This window comes from Empidonax traillii, unplaced genomic scaffold (assembly GCF_003031625.1).
Source record: "Empidonax traillii isolate 1590-97213 ecotype Southwest subspecies unplaced genomic scaffold, ASM303162v1 scaffold1105:size522451, whole genome shotgun sequence".
NCBI classification, from domain to species: domain Eukaryota; kingdom Metazoa; phylum Chordata; class Aves; order Passeriformes; family Tyrannidae; genus Empidonax; species Empidonax traillii.
In genome coordinates this window covers 153,181-171,963 of record NW_020956298.1, presented here as the reverse complement: position 1 = coordinate 171,963, position 18,783 = coordinate 153,181, and the positions used below count along the sequence as shown (strand labels likewise).

Here is an 18,783-nt window from a genome sequence, read left to right as displayed (position 1 = left end):
GTTTATTCTTTACTATAATGTATACATTCCTTTTAAATTGATTATCCTTGTTACATTCTTATTGCAATAACACGTGCAAAAAGTACATATTGTGATATTTAACTAACCACATCTTTCACATCTGTGGACGCTTTCATCTTGAATCTCCCAGCATAGTGCAGACCTGAAGTAACTCTGACGGGAGCTGTTGTGCTACACAGAACAAACAGTAACCTGTTGCAGAGAAATAAAGGTTGGAGCCAGCACATGTTTAGCAGAATCCACAGAGCTGCTTGGTACATGGTGTTAAAGGTCATGGTTTTTATTTGATTTTAATAAGCAGATCCAGGAAAGCTGGACAAAATTTATGCTGTCCAGGAGAAGGGAGTCAGTACCCTCTGGTTTTTTTGGTCCATCCAAAATCCTTGGCCATCATTGCAGATCTCAGTGCAAAGTGTGCAGAACACACAATGCTGAAGGCAAACCTCTCCTTCAGGATGAAGGTCACTCAGTGGAGATACTCCTAATGCATCCAGGGAAGAAGGCTGGAGGTTTGCAGTGGTCCCTGGGAGATTTGCTTTGGTTCCTGGTGCCTGTGGGAGATTCCTGGGGGGGTGGCCCAGGAGAGGTCATGTCCTGGCTACTGAAGCCAAGAGTCATTTTGATCCTAAGATACCCATGGAGGAGCTGGAACAACTCTGTTAGATGTTTGCTCTGCTGCAAACTAATGTGGAGAGGTCAGTGTACACTTGCCCAGGTATAAGGGCATATCTAAGCAGAAGACAACACAGGCAATGTGCAAGTTCCCCACTGGTTTACACAAGAGCATTTCTTCTGAAATAAAAGGAGCCTCATACCCAAGGAAAAGAAAGAAAAATCCATCCCATTCCCTTTTCTAGAAGGCATTTACATTATTACTCATTCAAGCATTAAATTGAATTTATCCTTTCCCCCAAGGGTGCATTTGGTCATCCCACTGGTGTGCCACAGAGACACACCTGAGCTGTTGGAACACCAAACATGATGTGTTTTCCCTACTGTGAAGTTTCCCTTTCATATACCATTTTCCTATACAACCCATCCTGCATGGCATTGGAGTTTAGGGTTTGCAGCTATCTCAGTATCCCTCATTTACCCCACCCCCTGAGAATCTGCAGGCTGACAGCCATGGAGCAAGCACAGATAACTTCAGAGACAAGCACATGTCCCCAAAGCCTGCAGATAGAATTTTTTGTGGTATTCACAGACTGTTTCATGTGTCAATATGAGAGGAGCATAATTACCAGCTGAGAAACTGCAGGAAATAAGCCAAGATTGAATGAACGAAATGGAAAATAAAGAGAAGAGCAGAGGACACACACATTTTAAAACAATTATGGAGGTATGTATTCACATGCTCGTGGGAGCCTGGGAATATATAAGAGATCATGACTGCAAAGGAATGAATTCAAGGACCAGTCTGTGGGGAGTATTTTTTTTCCCTGTGACTTCAAACTTCTGTCGGAGCTCACAGAATTTTAGTCAGCTGGCATGCAATAGAGGTACGACTCCCCTAAGGAAACTCTTCCTCGGCTTACTCTGGAAAAGCTGCTGGGAGAGCCTGGGAGGCAGAAGGCTGCAAGCAGAGGCAAAACCTCCTCCTCATTCTCCTCAAGCCACGGAACAGGTACGTGGAGATGCATGTGAACACGGGAGCGTGGTGGAAAGTTGAGCTTTTGACTGCAGGAGAGATGAGGGCTCCAGTGACTTAGAGCTGGAGCCTTTAAAATTAACACAGATGAGGAAGTTACACTATAAATAAAACATTCTGTGTTTATGAATAGGCTGAGGAACTGGCTAAACACACTGTGTAGATGGCTTTATCCACACAGCTGTATATTTAATCCATAAGGGACTTGCACTGCAGCGAGTTAGATCCCTTATGTTAAGGAGGTACTGGTTAGTTTATAACAACACAGTTGTCATATGCAGAGTTTGTTACTGTTCTCTGTGCTTACAGTAATGAAAGATGAGGACATGTTTGGGCATTTTTTCTTTCTTCATTGGACTTTAGTCTATTTATGGTATCACTGCATTATAGTGCTCTGAACCAGGAGTACTGCAGAGATCAGCACTGTACACTGATTAAATGCCATTCGCCCATCTCTCGACACTGAATCCTAATATAGCCTTGGGCAAATCACACAGTCTGGGGAAAAATGACCAAAAGGCTGTTTGGCTTGTCTGCTCTTCTTACTATCAGCACTGTCATTGAGTTCTCCCTGTTGGAGTAAGAGGTGTGGGATGGCAGGGGTATTTTGCTACTCTTGAGATCCTGACAGCTTGAATGTCACCTTGGGTGAACGATGACTTACTGAGAGGGTTTTGCTGCATCTGGACTGTTATCAAGACAATTAATATTTAGACAACATTTGGAACTGGTAAAATTTTAGAAAATACTACTTTTTATAAAAGTCACAGATAAATTTATAAAGCCAAAGTCTCTGGTATTTTTTATAAAAGTGCAGATATGTTTCTTTTAAATAGAATCAAAAGTTTGACTTTCCACAACAGTGGAAATCTGATTGTGTTGTGGTTTTTTTTCCTGGTTTTGTTTTGGTTTGGGTTTTGTTTTGGTTATTTTTTTTTGTTTTGTTTTGTTTGTTTTTGTGGTTTTTAAATAAGATGCTATTATTTCAACTTTGAAAGCAACTTATTACTCTAAAAGGCTAAAATCTTTTCATTTTCAATAACAAAAATCCACAACTAGTCATGTCTTTTTAAAGCAGATGATTACATCTCATTGACTGTATAGTTGCTTGACCTTTTACTAATAAACGATGGATAGTTTCAATGGGGGATATCAGTATCGTGCAACTAAATCTATCAGAAGTAATTTTCCTCATTTTGTCTCCTGTCAGGCCATGTAAATTAAACACAACTTTTCCCAAACACTGACTTAATTGTCAATTAAAACAGAAATGCTGAATTAAAAGCCTATTTTTCTTTTTTTCTGCACTAAGAGAGTAAGAAATTATTTTTTTTTAGATCCTGAATTTGAGTTTCCCCAGGAGCTTTGGTCAACAGGAAAAGTATTTCATGGTCAGATAGTTTAATCTGCAAATGTCACTTTTTGTTGATGTGTTTTTATTTTCTCATCTCCTACTGTCCCGTTACCCAACTCATCACTCAAGAAGTCTCCAGGCCCATGGATTTCATGCAATTCTGGTTCATTTAAATTTTCTTTCCTGGAAAGAGGAGTATTAAAAAATGATAATAAAATAGGGAATTTGGCTAATTTTGGGTCCAATTAATTGAAGACGTTAATTTTTAGATTTTAATTCTTAGTAGGGAAATTATGTTGGCTAAACACCTAGTACAGGTGCAGATGGAGAGAAGACAGAAGGAGAAAGGAGGAAGGCAGCAGCTTCAAACGACAGGAGAAAAGACATGCTGGGGTTACAAGAGATATAGAATGCCTTATTTTGACATGTGGACTTTACACCAGAGAGGTATGAGACTGCTCCTGCCCATGAGACACTAAGCAATGGCACAAGCAAAATGAACTAGGAGAAGCAACTCCTGAAGATGTTGTAGGGTCTCAAGAGCTGGAGCTGTGCCTCCTCCTCAAAGGCTGTGGCTGAGGATGACATCAGCTATTTATTTTTTAATAAGTTTAATATTGATATCTCCAGCTCCCTAGTGGGACAAATCACCAGGGAGCTATTCCAGCTGAAAGGGAGCAAGACTCATACTGCTCCTGCACTTGCAGATCAGACCCACTTTCTGAGTCAAGAGCTTGGTTTTTTTACTTCACTGATTGTGAGAGACTGGATCTGAATCTCACTGAATTATTAATATGAGTCAGAACCAACTCACTCTGTGTATGTGTGTGTGTGTATAAGGACTGGTCCTAGACCCGCAGGTACGTGTTAAGTTCTGCATATAAGACCTGCTGGGAGCACATGACAGAGCTGGAAAGCCTGTGGCCAACAAGGCTGAGCCCATGGAAAGCACATGGCAGAGCTGAGGCCTTGCAGCTTGAGCTGTTAGCCAAGGCAGACCTGCCTGGTAGCCCACACACACACCCCTGGAGCCTGTGACTGGCTACTGCACCCGTCACTCTGGCCTGGAAGGCACTGGAAGGCTTGGGAGGGAAAACTAAACTGAGACTTCTCGTGAGCTCTCTCTTTCTCCTGCAACCTGCACCATTTGAATTATCTTATTATTCTCACTAAATTGGACTAATAACTCTTAGAAAAAAGTGTGTGACTCTTTCTCCGGATGTGAATTCAAAGCTATAACGAACCAAAAGTCTTTTAAAAAGTCTTAAATAAAATGAAACCACTCTGTGGATCTTGTAGCTTAAAATCTGGAGTGCAATACTGATGTAAACTCTTCTCTGAAGAGTTTGATTCATATGGCTTGGCACAGGACTCAAGGCAAAAGCAGTGCCTTAGAAAACAACAGTGTTATAGATGGACAGACTCTAAAGGGTCTGGAGGTTCAAGATGCATAATCATCAAGATATATTTTTGTTTCTCTGAAACCCTTAGGAAGCTGCAGCAGATTACGGTCTGGCTTTTCCTTCTTGCCCTGGGCCATGCTGTGAAGAGGGTTTGGAGGAGAAGAGAGGTAGGTCTAAGGAGGTGCCATTGGCTTCATGTGGAGTAGGGTGTAATTCAGCTGATGTTGACAGAAAACAAGCAGGAAATGACTGCTGAGGAGATTGCTGAAAAATCAGGAAGGGCCTGATTTCACATAGTCACAGGTGCAAACCCTTTGGCATCAGTGGAATGGGAGAGCCCTTGCTGTTTTGTGGGCAAAAGACCTTGAGTCTCCACTCTGCATGATGGAGATGAGGCTGGCTGGGCCTCTGAGTAGCCTGGTCTAGAGAAGATGTCCTTGCCCATGGCAGAGAGATTGGAACTATACGATCTTCAAGGTCTGTTCCAACTCAAGCCATTCTAGGATTCTGTGATTCTATGACCCAGCCTGTCTGATGAAGGTGACACTTGCTTTGCAGACACGGCTTACCAAGCCCATACCATGCTAATATTTCAACACCACTTCAAGGTGTAAACTGCTGGGTAGCCCAAAGCACAAAAATAGTGAAAATGGGACATCAGCCAAATGCTTCAGGGCCTCTGAAACTGATTGCTGTCAGATCCCCTCTAGGAAAGGACAAAGATGGTAAGGACAGCACTGATCTTTCCCAGTGCGGCTGGTGTCCTCTGAGGCTGTGATTTTAAAAAAGGAAAGTCCTGAACAGCAGAATCAGTGCATGCCCTTCCCTCCTGATTTGGCATTTGTTTCTGTCCAGGCTCTTCTTCACAGTTCAGCTGGCACAGCTGCTTGGCCACTGAGTAAAACAGCTTGAGGAACAGAGCTGGCTTATTAAAAAGCACAACCAACAAAACCTCTACTATTTTTATCCCTTCAAATTCAAACTTCCTAAAGTGCTCTGAACATCCATGTGAAGTTGCAATCATCCTGGTCACTTGCTGCTCTTCATTTCAGGCATATTAATACTCCACCTCCAAATAAAAATAACCTTTTTAATTCCTTTTTTTTTTTTCTCTTGAAGGCCTCAAATAATTGAGGTTTCCCTTGCGAAAGTGTCCGTGCATGTCAAATGCTATTGCACACTGCTGACAAGGCAAACTCTAAACACAGAGCATCCAAAAAGAATTTAAATGTTTAGACACCAGTCCTAACTTTGACATGAGTTTTCTGCTTATCCCAAGGGGATTGCAGATAGAGAGCTTGACTTCAGGAAGCGTGCCAAAGGGATCAAGTGAAAAACAGCACTGCAGCCAGCTGCAACCTAGGGAAGCTCAAGACACAATGTGCTTGGGTGAAGGTGATCAAAACTAGTCTGATGAGAGCCCAGCCAAGGACAACCAGTCTGGGGTTGTGATAATCCCACTGGTAGGTTGTTCTCTTGAGGACTTAATGTGGATTTTTCTGTCCTTTGCACGTAATCATGCCCTCACCTCTGTTTTTTTACATAGTGCCTTCATAGCTAGACTAGCAACCTGGTCTAGAGGAAGGTGTCTCTCTCCATGGCAGAGGGGTTGGAACCAGGTGATCTTTTAACCCAAACTATTCTGTGATTTTATGATTCTATGATTTATGCCTCTCATTTCAGAGTGCATCGCAAAGCAAATGAGATGCTAAGAGCCCATCACTGAAAAGAAAAAGAGTTATTTAGTCCAGGGAAGGTTTCTGAATTCTCGGCTTTATATTTATCAGCCATGAATTTTAAACTTTTAATCCTCAAGGGCTGTTTCCCTGAAAATGCAGAGAGATATTTAGGTTCAGGAAGCTACAATGCCCCCACGGATAGACACAAAACCCTAAAGTAAACCCACTGCCATGCCTCATACACACAGACAGACAGTGGCAGTGGCAATAAGAAGTCACTTATTCCCCTGACAAACCCATGGCCCAATTGTGGCAGCTCCTCTGGCAAAAATCTCCCCATTTCTCAATCCTGTCCCAAGGAAGGCCTTCAGGATGTTGCACAGTAGACAACTCCATTCAGAGAGAAGTGCGGAGAAAGACAAGCAGCATAATTAAAACAGACACTGTTCCAATTAAGGCTATTTCACAAAAAATGCCTTTTTTCTGAACTTATGAGTGATTGTCTTGGCGTCCTGAGAAGCTGAAGAACAATTCCATTGGTGCCAGGACTGAATCTGTTTTGAAGAGCTTTTTAAAGAGATAAGAAGTGGCGTTTGAGGATGCAAGAAACCCTTGAAACAAGGTAAATGTGAAATATTCAATCTTTTTAGCCCTGAAGGCTCTAACTTGGCAGTTAAAAGTCTTGTGTGGAAAAGGATCAGACCTTGGGGAGTTTGGTTTTTGTTTTGTGTATTCTCTTGTATTTAACTCTCTTTGGCACAGGAGGACATCTGTGTTAATTGTCTAAGCAGTAACAAAAATTACTTGTGGGAGAAATTTGGAAAGTGCTGCTGTTATTAGCTGCAAGCAATATCTATAAAGTAATTTCAGGGTTATTATTGTAGTAGGGATGGAGGCAAGTATTGTTCTGGAGTGGGAAATGGGAAAACCATGATTAAACCCTAGTTATTCCATGGTTTCAAATGTGCCTTGGGGCAAATGACTGTTCTTCTCCGCCTTTGCCCTCCATTTTTAAAGTGGACATGCTGATGTGGTTTGTGTACCATGCCTTTCCCAGACATTAAATTGTTTGATACACTTAATAGGGCTACTTGGGGATGATGTTCACTGACCCCACTTATATTTTTCAGCTGGGGATGGATGATTTTGAAGTACTGTGATGGAAAGCAGTGACACTGAATAGGTTTCAGAGCTCAATCTTGCTCTCAGGTATACTAGGATTTTTATCACAGCTGCCAATGGGAGCAAAGTGACACTGAGCAAGAAGCAGCTTCAAGTCCGGGAAAACCTCAGAGCAGTAAAAGCCTCTTTAGGTTGAGCTGTTGCTGCTGCTGCTCCCAGATTGTTTTTGTAAGCTGTGGTTAGAGACATCAGTGCCAGCAGACAGGGCTTCATGGTGATGCTCTCTGACACCAGGGTAATGGGGGCCCTGTGAGCCCTGAGCTCTGCACTGGGGAAAGGAGGAGAGGGTGTTCAGACCTGTCCAGAGGGTAGGGAGGAAGGGGACACTGTGCTGTGTCACACTAGGTGTTGCTGAGGAGGATCTAAGGGTTGTCCAGAGAAAAGATAATCAGGAAAAGATCCTCAGCTGCACAGCAGAACTGAAAATCATCCTGGGAAGGGATTCTTCATGTTCAAGGAGCTTGGGGTGTACCATGACAGCTCAAGGGGAAATAGCCTTAAAAGATGTGTAGATGTGGCACTTGGGGACATGGTGTAGTGGTGGTCTTGGCCATGCTGGGTTAATGGCTGGACTTGATGATACTACAGGGCTTTTCCAACCTAAATGATTCTATGAGGAGTGGCTTACCTTCTTCTGGTCAGAGTCCATGTGGTCTCAAGTTGAAGAGACCACCATGTCCAAATGCTTCAGCATGTGACAGTCACCTTAGAAACACGTTGAGAGACAGCATTCTTGCTTATTACAGATCTGTTTTACACAGGAAGCCATTACATCAGACTTCTGTGTTTAAGTACATAATTTCCCAGTTGTTTTATAAACTTAAAATGCAGGAAATTTCAAAGCATGATAAGGCCCTGGAGTGCTTTAAGAAGCAAAGGGATGATCATAGTTTTTTTTAACTGATGGTGTGACAAGGGAAGACATTGCAGAGTGCACAGCTCATATACTGTCCAGCAGGGTGGTGTCCTGTTGGGGGTAATATGCTCAGCTTAATTCATTGGATCTAAACAGAAGCTTTTTCATTTGAGGGCTCTTAGTAAAGCCTTGTAAGCATTGGTATGTTTGTCTTTTCTCTCCATCCCAGCAAACTAATACTCAAATGACAAAATACTCTTTAGGAGGCATCCACTCCTCTAAACATGGGGAATGAGGAACAGAAGCGAGGGACAGAGACAGAATAGGTGGTGGCTTCAACAATTCCTCCTTCCATAGGATGATTTCAGTGTATTTTGCAAACACTAATTAAAAGGTCAAGAATTTACATCATTGGTGTTGGTTTAGAGTGGAGGAGCACACTTCTGATCCTGCTATGGACAACCAAAGACAAACTCCAAGTTCTTTCACCTTGGGGTCCCAGATTATCATCCACTGCTGGTTGTTCTTGTGAAATGAAAGGAGTTTGCAATCTGCAAATAGAGTAGCTGTGGTCTAATCCTCCCGAGTTTCTCTCTTCCTAGTACACAACTCTATCCTCTTCTGGCTGGGAAGGGGAGGAATGAGCAGGTTCCAATCGTGAACCTGCTGGCAGTGCTGTTCAGCAACTGCCATTGCTGTGAGGGACCACAGCCATCCACTGCTTCCCTCAAACAGTGACTAAGCAACTGGATTTACAACAGCCAGGAATGATCCCATCTCTTTTGTTTCCAGCCTCCTGATGCTCTCTAGGTAGAAGCCACTGAGTAACAGTCCACTGATGCAGTAATCTCCTGGCTCATGTACATGGGATTGATGTGTGTTTGGAGCTTGCCAGATCCAGGCTTGTTCCTGGGATAACTTAAGAGCAGTGCCAGCTAAGCAGTGCTGCATGGCTTCCAGTTGTGTCTCACCGGCTCTGGGTGCAGGCAAGACCAGGTCAGATCTGTCAGCAAGAAGCCATACAAATGCAGGCAGAGCCCACAAGTTTGCGGCAGAAGCTGACATAAAGAAGAGACATCCTGAGCTCACATCAGTGCTGACGACAGCCAGAAGCCTCATTAGTGTCTATCTAGAAACAAGCTGTTTGGAGGAGGAACGCTTTCCTTTGGCTTTGGTTGTATTTTTCTCCCATTTCCTAGTGACGGGCCTCCCAGTGGTGTTTGCTCCTTTTGCAGTTATCTCTGTGCTCTTTTCTGCAGTGTTTTCCAAACAGGTAAAGTCTGATGAATCCTTTGATTCACACAAATCCATTCTATTTCATATTTGCCTCTTTATAAGGCATCTGTGCCTGCCCATGGCGGATGGGTTGGACTAGATGACCTTTAAAGGTCCCTTCCAACCCAAATTATTCTGTGATCTCCTTTCAGATGTATTTAAAAGCCTGCCCTCACCTGAGATGTGAAAAAACCCTAAGCTAGAAAACTAGAAAAAATGTTAGAAAACTAATATTTGGACAAAAGTTCTCAGTCCGTTCTTTAAGCTGCTTGTATTAATTCAACAAGGATGAGCATGTAAAAGCTCTTTGGCACCCTGGGACTAGATGAGTAGAAAATATTGTGAATGGAAATGGAAACGGTTCCCAGTGCTGGTTGTTTCTGAGTGATGCCTGTTCGCTTTGCTCAGAACTTCAAAAACCCCAAACCTCAGGACCCCAAAACTTCAGCCCAGTGGAAAGCAACTGAGCTGGCTCTATGGAGAGAGTGTGGGTAACTCAGTCTTGAGTGGTTGTCCTTCTCCATGATGCCAGACACACTGCCCAGCATGAGCATCTGGACTTCATTGGGTGGCCTGGGTATCATCTAAGCAGCGGCTGAAATCACACTGGGGCAAACCCATTAAACTCCTTGAACCTTCCTTTCAAGTGCTCATATAAATCTCTTTTCCCACCAGACTCAAAGGAATGAAAGGCTACACAGGTGAGTCATTAAGCTCAGAGATGGCTTAATTTACTGCACTGCTTGTCCATGTCCATACTTGGTGATGATCTGGTGCCAGCTTTCGCATGTGTTGGCTGCTGTGTCCCAGCTGAAATCTAACAATAATTAATTTTACCTGCAGAACCATGAAACTGTACATCATCTTCTTACTGGCAGTGGTGAACACAGGAACCACAGAAGGGACATCCTGTGAAATGGTAAGGATGTCTCTCTACTCAGGCCCCTTGGCATTCTGAACGAAGCTGAGACGGCCTTGTTACAGGCACTGTAAAAACAGCTACAGTCTCTGAAAATGGGAATCCCCCAGGACCAGACTCTCCATGACAGCAGAGATGGGATTTGCAGGGTTAGGGGGTGGTTAGCAGGCTGTTCTTGGGCTGTGTCCTTGTTGTAGTGACAGCACATAAAAGTGCTGGAGTGGGTAAGGTTGGAAGAAGGGTCATTATCTCAGTTTTCTTTAAGGGGGAGCTGGCTAAAAGAAATTTGACCTGATTGCCCCAAGACTGTACAAGGATTCTGTGACTGAGACAGAATAAGAACTTAGACTTAAAATCATCTCCTTTATATCAAGCCTATGTTCTTTGTGCTTTAAATAAAGTATCTTCTGTGAAATGCACCTATACAAGCCCTTTTGTAATAACAGGGAGACTGACCTCCTCTGCCCTGACACAGCATTGCTACCAGGGAAGCTGTACCTGACTTCTGCTGGAGGGAAATGAAGTGACAAAGCCTCTTGACCTCATACAAAATTTGTTCCTTGAATTTTGCAAGTACCTGGTACAGTATTATAAATGTTATTCACAGCTGAACTTTCTCCCTTCCCTATCAAAGTGCTTCTGATTGTAACAGGCCATTTAAGAATACCTTTTTTTTTCCTGAGCATTGAAGCTGTTCAGCACAAATCCTCAAGAATTTCCAAAATAGGGAAAAAAATTATTTGCTAGCTGGACACAACTCCCTTATGGGACTCATTCCATTCCTGTCCACCCTGACATTTTGCTGCACTTCCTGAATTCCAAAGAAATTAAGACCTAGTATGTATAAAAAGATCTTGGGAAGGTGACTGGGCAGCTCAATTCACTGGCTGGAGAAGGAAGAGTGATGAAGCCACTGTCACCATGTCAGCTTGGGTCCCATGTATCATAGTCACATGAAGGTTGGGCAAGACATGCAATAAACCAAGTAGATTCGTCCCATCCCATTTCTTGATGGATCACAGACCAGGCTGACTGCTGAGAAGTAAACACATGCTTGTTTCCACCACTCCACTGCTTTCATCAAGCAAATAATCCAGGGCTCTACGCAGTTAAACTGGGATAAATTTAGCTCTGACAGAAAACACACTGCAGTCAACGTCTGGGATGCTCATCTGATATAAATTATTAGCTCAGCATTGCTAATGTCCTTGCTGATTGTCTTCCTTCAGAGGATGTTTGGTCCAGTGGAAGGTGGGTGTAAATCCAAACACAGCTTAAAGAAAGAGGGAGCTACTGGATTAGCTGATAGTCCATTGAAGTCCTGAATTATTGTTTTTCATTCCAGTCTTACTGTTTTACTTGGTACTTTCCCTGTGGTAACACTTTAGAATAGCAAAAACTCAGAAATGGAAACTTTCATCCCAAGTCTCCTGGTAGAGGGATGAGTCAGAAACCTATGCCCTTCTCTGACTCACCAGTGCTGCTCCTGTCATTGAACTAGAATCCTAAAAGAGGAATTGAACACTTCCTGTGAGACCCCACACACTGATTGTACAAGTTATGGCACATCTACACATTTGCAAGACAACAAGGCACAGCTTAAATGTCAGGAGCTTCTTCCTAACTCCTGTTGCCTTCCACAGGCAGGCAGGGCTTCAACTAGATTGTGTTCACTCCCCAAAGAAAGATGTTTCTACTAATTCTCGTGAACTGGAGAAGGATAAGCTTTGAAATAATTTATGGAAGGGAGGGGATTTTAGGAAATTCCATTTCACCTTGCATTGAGGTGATGCAAGAATATGTGCACAACTGGTTATCATAGGTCAGCTGATGTGGGGTACCTGGGCAAACTGCCAAGGTTTGGCTCTGTAGCTGGGGAGCCCTTCTGAGAACAGTCATGGACACCATTCAAGCGCAGGTCATTGCCAAGTGGCTCCAGCCCAAATTCTTTGGTTCACATGTTCATGAGTTGATAACAGAGAACACAAGTGAAGGCTTGGATCCAGCCGCGTTTCTGTAGGGCTCTTACTAAGGGGGATGACAACTTCCACACAGTGCTGAGCAGTAAAGAATTGGAGTCAGAATCCAAATGATGCTCAGCTTTTGAACTGTTGGGTCATTTTTTTGCCAGCACATGAATGGAACCAGAGACTGAAAGGGTCAAGTGCTTTTCATCCTGCAGTACTTCTTGCCAATAGATGTGGAATAAACTGATGACAGCAGTGGCAAAGATGATGAAGTCAGAATGTGAGGCAAAAGCCTGAGAAGCCTGAGACTTTTCCAATCTCAGGTTGTCAACCCATTGGACTAAGAGGTGAGAGAAGGGGAGATGCACCAAACAGATGCTGTTTGATCCAATCCACTGAGATGTGTTTCATCTTTTCTTTCTACTGTTGATGAGAATGACATTCATGCTGTTTGAGCCTCGGGGAGAAAAGATGGTGCAGAAGATAAATTTGGTGAGGATCAAATAAGTCAGTGAAAAGGAATAAAACTTTAAAAAGAATAGTGGGAGGGGAAATGTTACAGGAACGAATGTCAGACAGTGGGAGGTCCAGATTTGATCAGTCTCTTTTATCACTGGGAAGGTTCCATGGATGTAAATTAAAGACCTGCTAGATACTTGGTGATCTGAGACTGACTTCTCAGCCATCGACTTCAGTGAAAGCCAGCCGACTGGCATCAACAGGAGTTGGATCAGGACTTTGCTAAGATGCTCATTACCCGCAAGGAGTGGAGGGGGCTCTCCGCTGTTGAGGTCTGGCTCAAAGTGTGGGAAGAAACCTGGCATCTGCCTTAGGCTGCAAAGCACCTGCTGCTTTCTCACTCTGTATTTTTGCATCCTTCTGGCTTCTGCCTCTTCCACAAACCAAACAAGAAGAGGCTTCCTCCTTGTGCCTTGGAGCTAAGCCAAGTCTGGGCATATTTTAGCTCAAATGAGCAACTCTATGGGGACTTTGCAGGAAAGAAATAATTTCAGGGAGAAGCCACAAAATTTCCTTTTTTTTTTTTTTTTTCCCCTGATTTTTTTTAATCTAGTTGAAATTTAAGTGAGTTGGAGGGAAAAAAAGGAAGGGGTTCAAGGTTTAATAGTCAATTACTTTGGATCTTTGGGAAAAGATGTATCACTGAAGGAATGGGGAGCAGTCTGTGTTTATCTAGAGCTTGGATATGCACTTATGCTTCTCTGGAATATTTTTCTGTGGTCTCCAAAATTTAGATGATGCAAAAGAAATTCACAAAACACTGAGTAGTGTCCCACTTCTCCTAAACAGATCTGTCACTTAATTCACCTCAAAGTTCACGTGAAACAGAAGAGGGTTAGTATTTTTGACTTTAAATGTTTCTTTAATGTCTGAAAAGCTTTGTGTCATGAAATCTGGATTCTGCTTCTCCAGTGAAGATTCAACAGATTTCTCTCTTTACTTCCTTCTTCTGTGATCTTTCCACAAACATTACATGCACCAGACACCCAGATACATTCATAGCAAGAGTTTTCCTCCAGTGAATTAAAAGTTGCCTAAGCCTTTTACATTCCACTTCCTCACACTGCTCTATGTTCTCCTTAATAACAAAATATAGCTTGACATTTATGCAAGGGTGGTCATGTTCCTGTTTCTGATCTTGCTGATGAAAACACACTCTAAACTTTGGTCTGGACCCAGATTCAGTCCTAGCTGCAGACTTAAATTAATTAAACAGACTTGCATCTGGAAGATGAATTTGACTTTGATGCTTGTTTTTTAATCTATCTGCTGCTGGGAATTGGCCTGAAAATGCATGACCCTCACTGCACATCACAGCTTTTTCCTTCTCAAAAGCTGGCTTTACAAAATTTGTCTTTTCCATGTTGTATCATGGGTGTTTTGCATGGGTGGTTTCACAAGGCGTGCTCCCCATGCAAGAGGAAGGAAACTTGCCTTAGGAAAAGGGTAAACACAACAAGGGTAAACAAAAGGATAGTAAAAGCAGAAGAGTTTGGAGATTTTCATCAGAAATGCTTCAGTTGTTGAATGACCCATTTGATTAAAGATGCATTGCTTAACTAAGCCATGGTTAAAGGAAGAAATAATCAAATATCTGAGGATGTGAATATGAAGGGGAGATAGGGTTTGGGCTAGAGTTTTTCCACCTCTTTGCTTTGGGACCCATGCTGCCAACAGAGTGAAGCTCTTCTAAGTAGTACTTAATATTGCAAGTAGAGTTTGAAAAATCTAATAGAGTGACGAAAGTAAGAAAATTAAACATCAGAACTAAAATTAAGAAATAGTGCTTGATTGCAATGAAAAAAAAAAAAGGGGGGCAAAACTTCTTCACTTGGGACTATTAAAATGAGTCCAGGATAAAGGTATGAGAAGGAGAACATTTAGTAGGTATCACATGCAGATAAAATGCTACTGCTGTAAGTCAGAAATGTCTTTAAAATGAAATGAGTGCTGTTAGCTGCAAAGAAGTGTTAGGATTGTTGTTCTTGCTGTTTTCAGTGCTCAGAAAAAGTGGTGTGATCAGTGTTTCACAAGAAGGACCTGTCTGGATGCCGAATGTTATTTTCCTTTTATTTAATGCAAACATGCTTTTCATTTGTCGTGTAACAGGCCCTTTTCTCTATTTTTCTGGCAGGCAAACTCACAGGCATTTTGCCACAACAAAGACCTCCACCAAATCCCTCATGAGCTCCATCTGAACGTAAACAAAATAGATCTGTCTGGAAATCTGATTCAAACCATCCCTGAAATGCCATTATCATTTTACACTTCTCTCCAGTGTCTGGATTTAAGTTCTAACCAGATAAGCTTCATCACGCCTGGAGTGTTTGCACACATGATGAGTTTGCTGGAAATAAATTTAGCCAACAATCACTTATATGAGCTTGCTCAGAATGGAACAGAGGGGATTGGACTTTTACCCAAGGTGGAAATAATGGACTTGTCACACAACAGTCTGTACAATGGGATGGCTGAGTATTTCATTAAACAAGCTCCAACACTGCGGTATCTTTCATTGGCAGACAACAGTATTGTAATGATATCACACAAGATGTTTCAGGGATCTCCCAGTCTTGTGGAGATAGATCTTCAGAGTAATATCATCATGGAAATAGAAGAAGGTGCTTTTGAGACTCTAGTGAACCTTTCCAAACTCAATCTCTCCACAAATTCAATTACTTGCATCTCTGATTTCAATCTCAGGCAGCTGGAGATACTTGACCTTAGCAGGAATAGCATTGAGACCTTCCACATCACAAAGTCAGATGATGAATATAGCTTAAGATGTCTGGATCTGAGTGAAAACAAATTGCTTCACTTCCCAGTCTTCCCTCAGGTAAATAAACTGGTAACTCTGAACTTATCAAATAATTTAATCCAGCTCACTGCTGAATCCCCTCATACTAAAAAAGATTACATGGAAAATGAATGGCTAGATGCTTCTTTTCATCTTCTCGATCAGAAGCAAAGTAGAAATATAAGTTCTCCTTATTTATCCCAGCTTGTATATTTAGACTTAAGTTATAATGAAATCAAATCCATTCCAGATAAATTCTTTGAATCAATGTTGTCCCTTCACACCCTTAACCTCAGTAAAAACTGTCTCCAGGCATTTTTAGTAAGTTATGACAATGCATTAAGGTCCCTAACTGTTCTTGACTTGAGCCACAATGCTTTGCAGAACCTTCTCCTTGACGCTGGGGTGTTGTCAAATTTGAAGGAGCTTCATATTCAAAACAACCATCTTCAGACCCTGCAATTTGACGTCTTCTCTAGTCTTCCTAGTCTCAGACTGCTTAATCTACAAAGCAATAACATCAGCCTTTGCAGCATGTACTCCGGATTAGCAAAGCAAAGACTTGCTGGAGAGGAAAGTGGTTGTGTATCGTTTGTTGATTCTCCTAGTCTTCAGTACTTGTACCTAGCTGACAACATGCTGAACACCCTACCAGCATGCAGCTTCTACAAGACTTCTTTGATTGTCTTAGATCTCACCATGAACCCTGGATTGAAAATAGAATTTAAAGCATTATCAGGACTGGAAAAGTCTCTGGAATATCTGTATTTACATGGCAATAGCTTGACGGATTTAAATATCGACTTGCCTTGTTTTAGTCACCTTAAACATTTAAACCTCTCTGAAAATCAGCTGAACTGGCTGCCTAAGTGGGGTAGTGACTCTCCACTGGAGGTTCTGGACCTACGGAACAATAAGTTCAGTACATTGCAGAACAGCAACATTTTAGCATTAGAAAATTCACTTAAAAACCTATATCTCACTGGTAACCCACTCGACTGCTGTGGAAACATCTGGCTTTCATCAATGATACAGAACAAAAATGTCCAGATCCCCAACGTGGAGCACTTAACGTGCCAGTACACTCAGAACTTCGAGTATCAGGAAGAAATGTACATTTGGAACATTAGACCAGAAGACTGTGAAAAAGAGGATCCAAAGAAAATCAACATCCTTATTATATTAACATTTGTATTGGTTTTATCTGTGATAATCATCGGTGCAGGTTCGTTTTTTTGCTTCCGCAGGCATAACTTCAACCATCAGTTTAAAGCATAGAAATACAAAATGCCTTGAAAATTGAAGAAATTGGGTGCTACACTGACAGAGTGTATAAATAAAGGGCAAAACTCTCATCTTTGATTTTTAATTGTGGATTTTAAGATGGTTTTGAAGTGCCCCTGAACTGCACCACTGTAGTGGTCTGTGTTGCAGGGACTAGAAGGAGAATTTGCCATGTTTTGCACTTGCTTCATTCACATGCAGATCTGCATAACAAGTTCATAAGTGGTAGAGGAGGCCACTGTAAAGTGCTGCTGTTGTTTAGAGGGATGTGTAATTTAAACCAGGCCAAAAGAAAAAGCTTTCTAACCTTGAGACCCGAGGCTTTCCACTAAGCTCAGAGCTCATTGATTACATCCCTTCTCAAAGTTATGTGCCTCCATCAGATATTTTGATTTGGGCTGGTCTGAGCTTTGTTTCTTCCTAGGGGGTTAGCTCCTAATACTTCTGAAACTGAAATCATGCCAAAATGAGCCAGAGTGGGTCAAAGCACAATCTTCACTCCTCGCAGTTGGTTGAAAATTTCTCATGAGTTCCAAACCCATGAGAATTTAGGAAAAAAAAAAAAAAAAAAAAAAAAAAAAAAAAAAAAAAAAAAAAAAAAAAAAAAAAAAAAAAAAAAAAAAAAAAAAAAAGGAAATTACCATCTATTGTTTGTTAGGATATTGCTCCAGTCACAAGGGCAAGGGCAAGACGTGAGAGGTTGATGAGGTCAACTAGTCCTGGCCCTTATTACTCATGAGGGATGTAGAAGTCTCAAGCATGAAACAACTGCACTTTACATTACCCAGATCTGCTCAGAAGCTCACAGGTCCACAGTTCAACTAAAAGAGAAGAAATTTGCCCCTCATGTGCAATGCATATTTAACTGGGTTTAATGTGAAAAAATTAATCTCCAGCGTGAACATTTTTTTAAAAGAAAAATCTTGGAGATGAATTTCAACCAGCTATCATTGGACTGAAATTTTTATATTTCTGAGGAAAACTGTTAGCAATTCACTGCATACAGTTGCATTTCAATGCAGAAGAATAATATATCTATTTTTAAAGGTCATAGGATTTAGAAAACAAAAAGGAACTTTAAAGATACCGCTGTGAAATGATACACAGGGAACCTAGTCCTGAGACATTATTCAGATCAGATATCCACTATCTCTCCCTAAACAGATATTATGGCCAATAGGATGGGCTGCAAGAAAAGTTATGTAGATCCTCATTCTATGATGGGTTTAATGTGGCTAACCTGTTCCATTGCTAAAAGTTGACACTGAAATACCTTATGTTCTGTACCCTGACAGAAAATTACCATTTCGAGGTTAAGAAAAACTCACCAACAGGGGGAGCCTGACCTACTAACAGGGTCCAATGGCTTTGAAAGGAACTGTATCAGGTTTTCTTTTCATGCCAGTCACTGTACATTAAAACATACAAGAGTAAGAGAGGTCAAACTGAAACCTGTCCAAGTAAATAACTCAGAGTCAAATTGCTGCTCCATACCTGTTTCTTCCAGCTGGTGATTGTCAAAATTAACACAGTACAAAAAGGTGTGTAATTCTATTTTAAAGCATTTATGTAAGAAACTGGTTGGTGATTTTCACTGTGGAAATTTGTACAATAAAAAACATCTTCGAACTTTGTAAAAAGCACAGGGTTGTGAATATATTAAAACACCAGCTTGTAATGCTCCATAAATTAAAAGAAAAGCCTTCATATTTTTCTGTGATGTTCAGGCTTCACCTTTTACCTCCTGGCCCAGGAGCAGGGACAGCTGCTCCATGTTTCAGAGTATGACCAATGGAGAACAAGGAGATCTAGTGAAGATGGAGGCAAAAATTTGGAACAGGTTTTCCAGAGAAGTTATAGCAGCCCCATCCTTGGAAGT

The 18,783-nt window shown here is 41.7% G+C and overlaps 1 protein-coding gene across 2 annotated transcripts; it reads left to right on the top strand.

The window, feature by feature from the left end:
* Nucleotides 1-1,541: 1,541 nt before the first annotated feature.
* Nucleotides 1,542-16,975, top strand: LRRC32 (leucine rich repeat containing 32). Of its 2 annotated transcripts, none has more exons than XM_027904950.1 (3): nucleotides 1,542-1,645; nucleotides 10,262-10,337; nucleotides 14,958-16,975. In XM_027904950.1, exons 2-3 carry the CDS (start codon nucleotides 10,266-10,268, stop codon nucleotides 16,896-16,898), a joined length of 2,013 nt encoding a protein of 670 aa, XP_027760751.1. In that variant the 5' UTR covers nucleotides 1,542-1,645; nucleotides 10,262-10,265; the 3' UTR covers nucleotides 16,899-16,975. The 2 variants fall into 2 exon arrangements, with proteins under 2 accessions (XP_027760751.1, XP_027760753.1); XM_027904952.1 differs by lacking the exon at nucleotides 1,542-1,645 and having other exon boundaries at nucleotides 10,228-10,337; nucleotides 14,958-15,659; nucleotides 16,005-16,975.
* The last annotated feature ends 1,808 nt before the right edge of the window (nucleotides 16,976-18,783 follow it).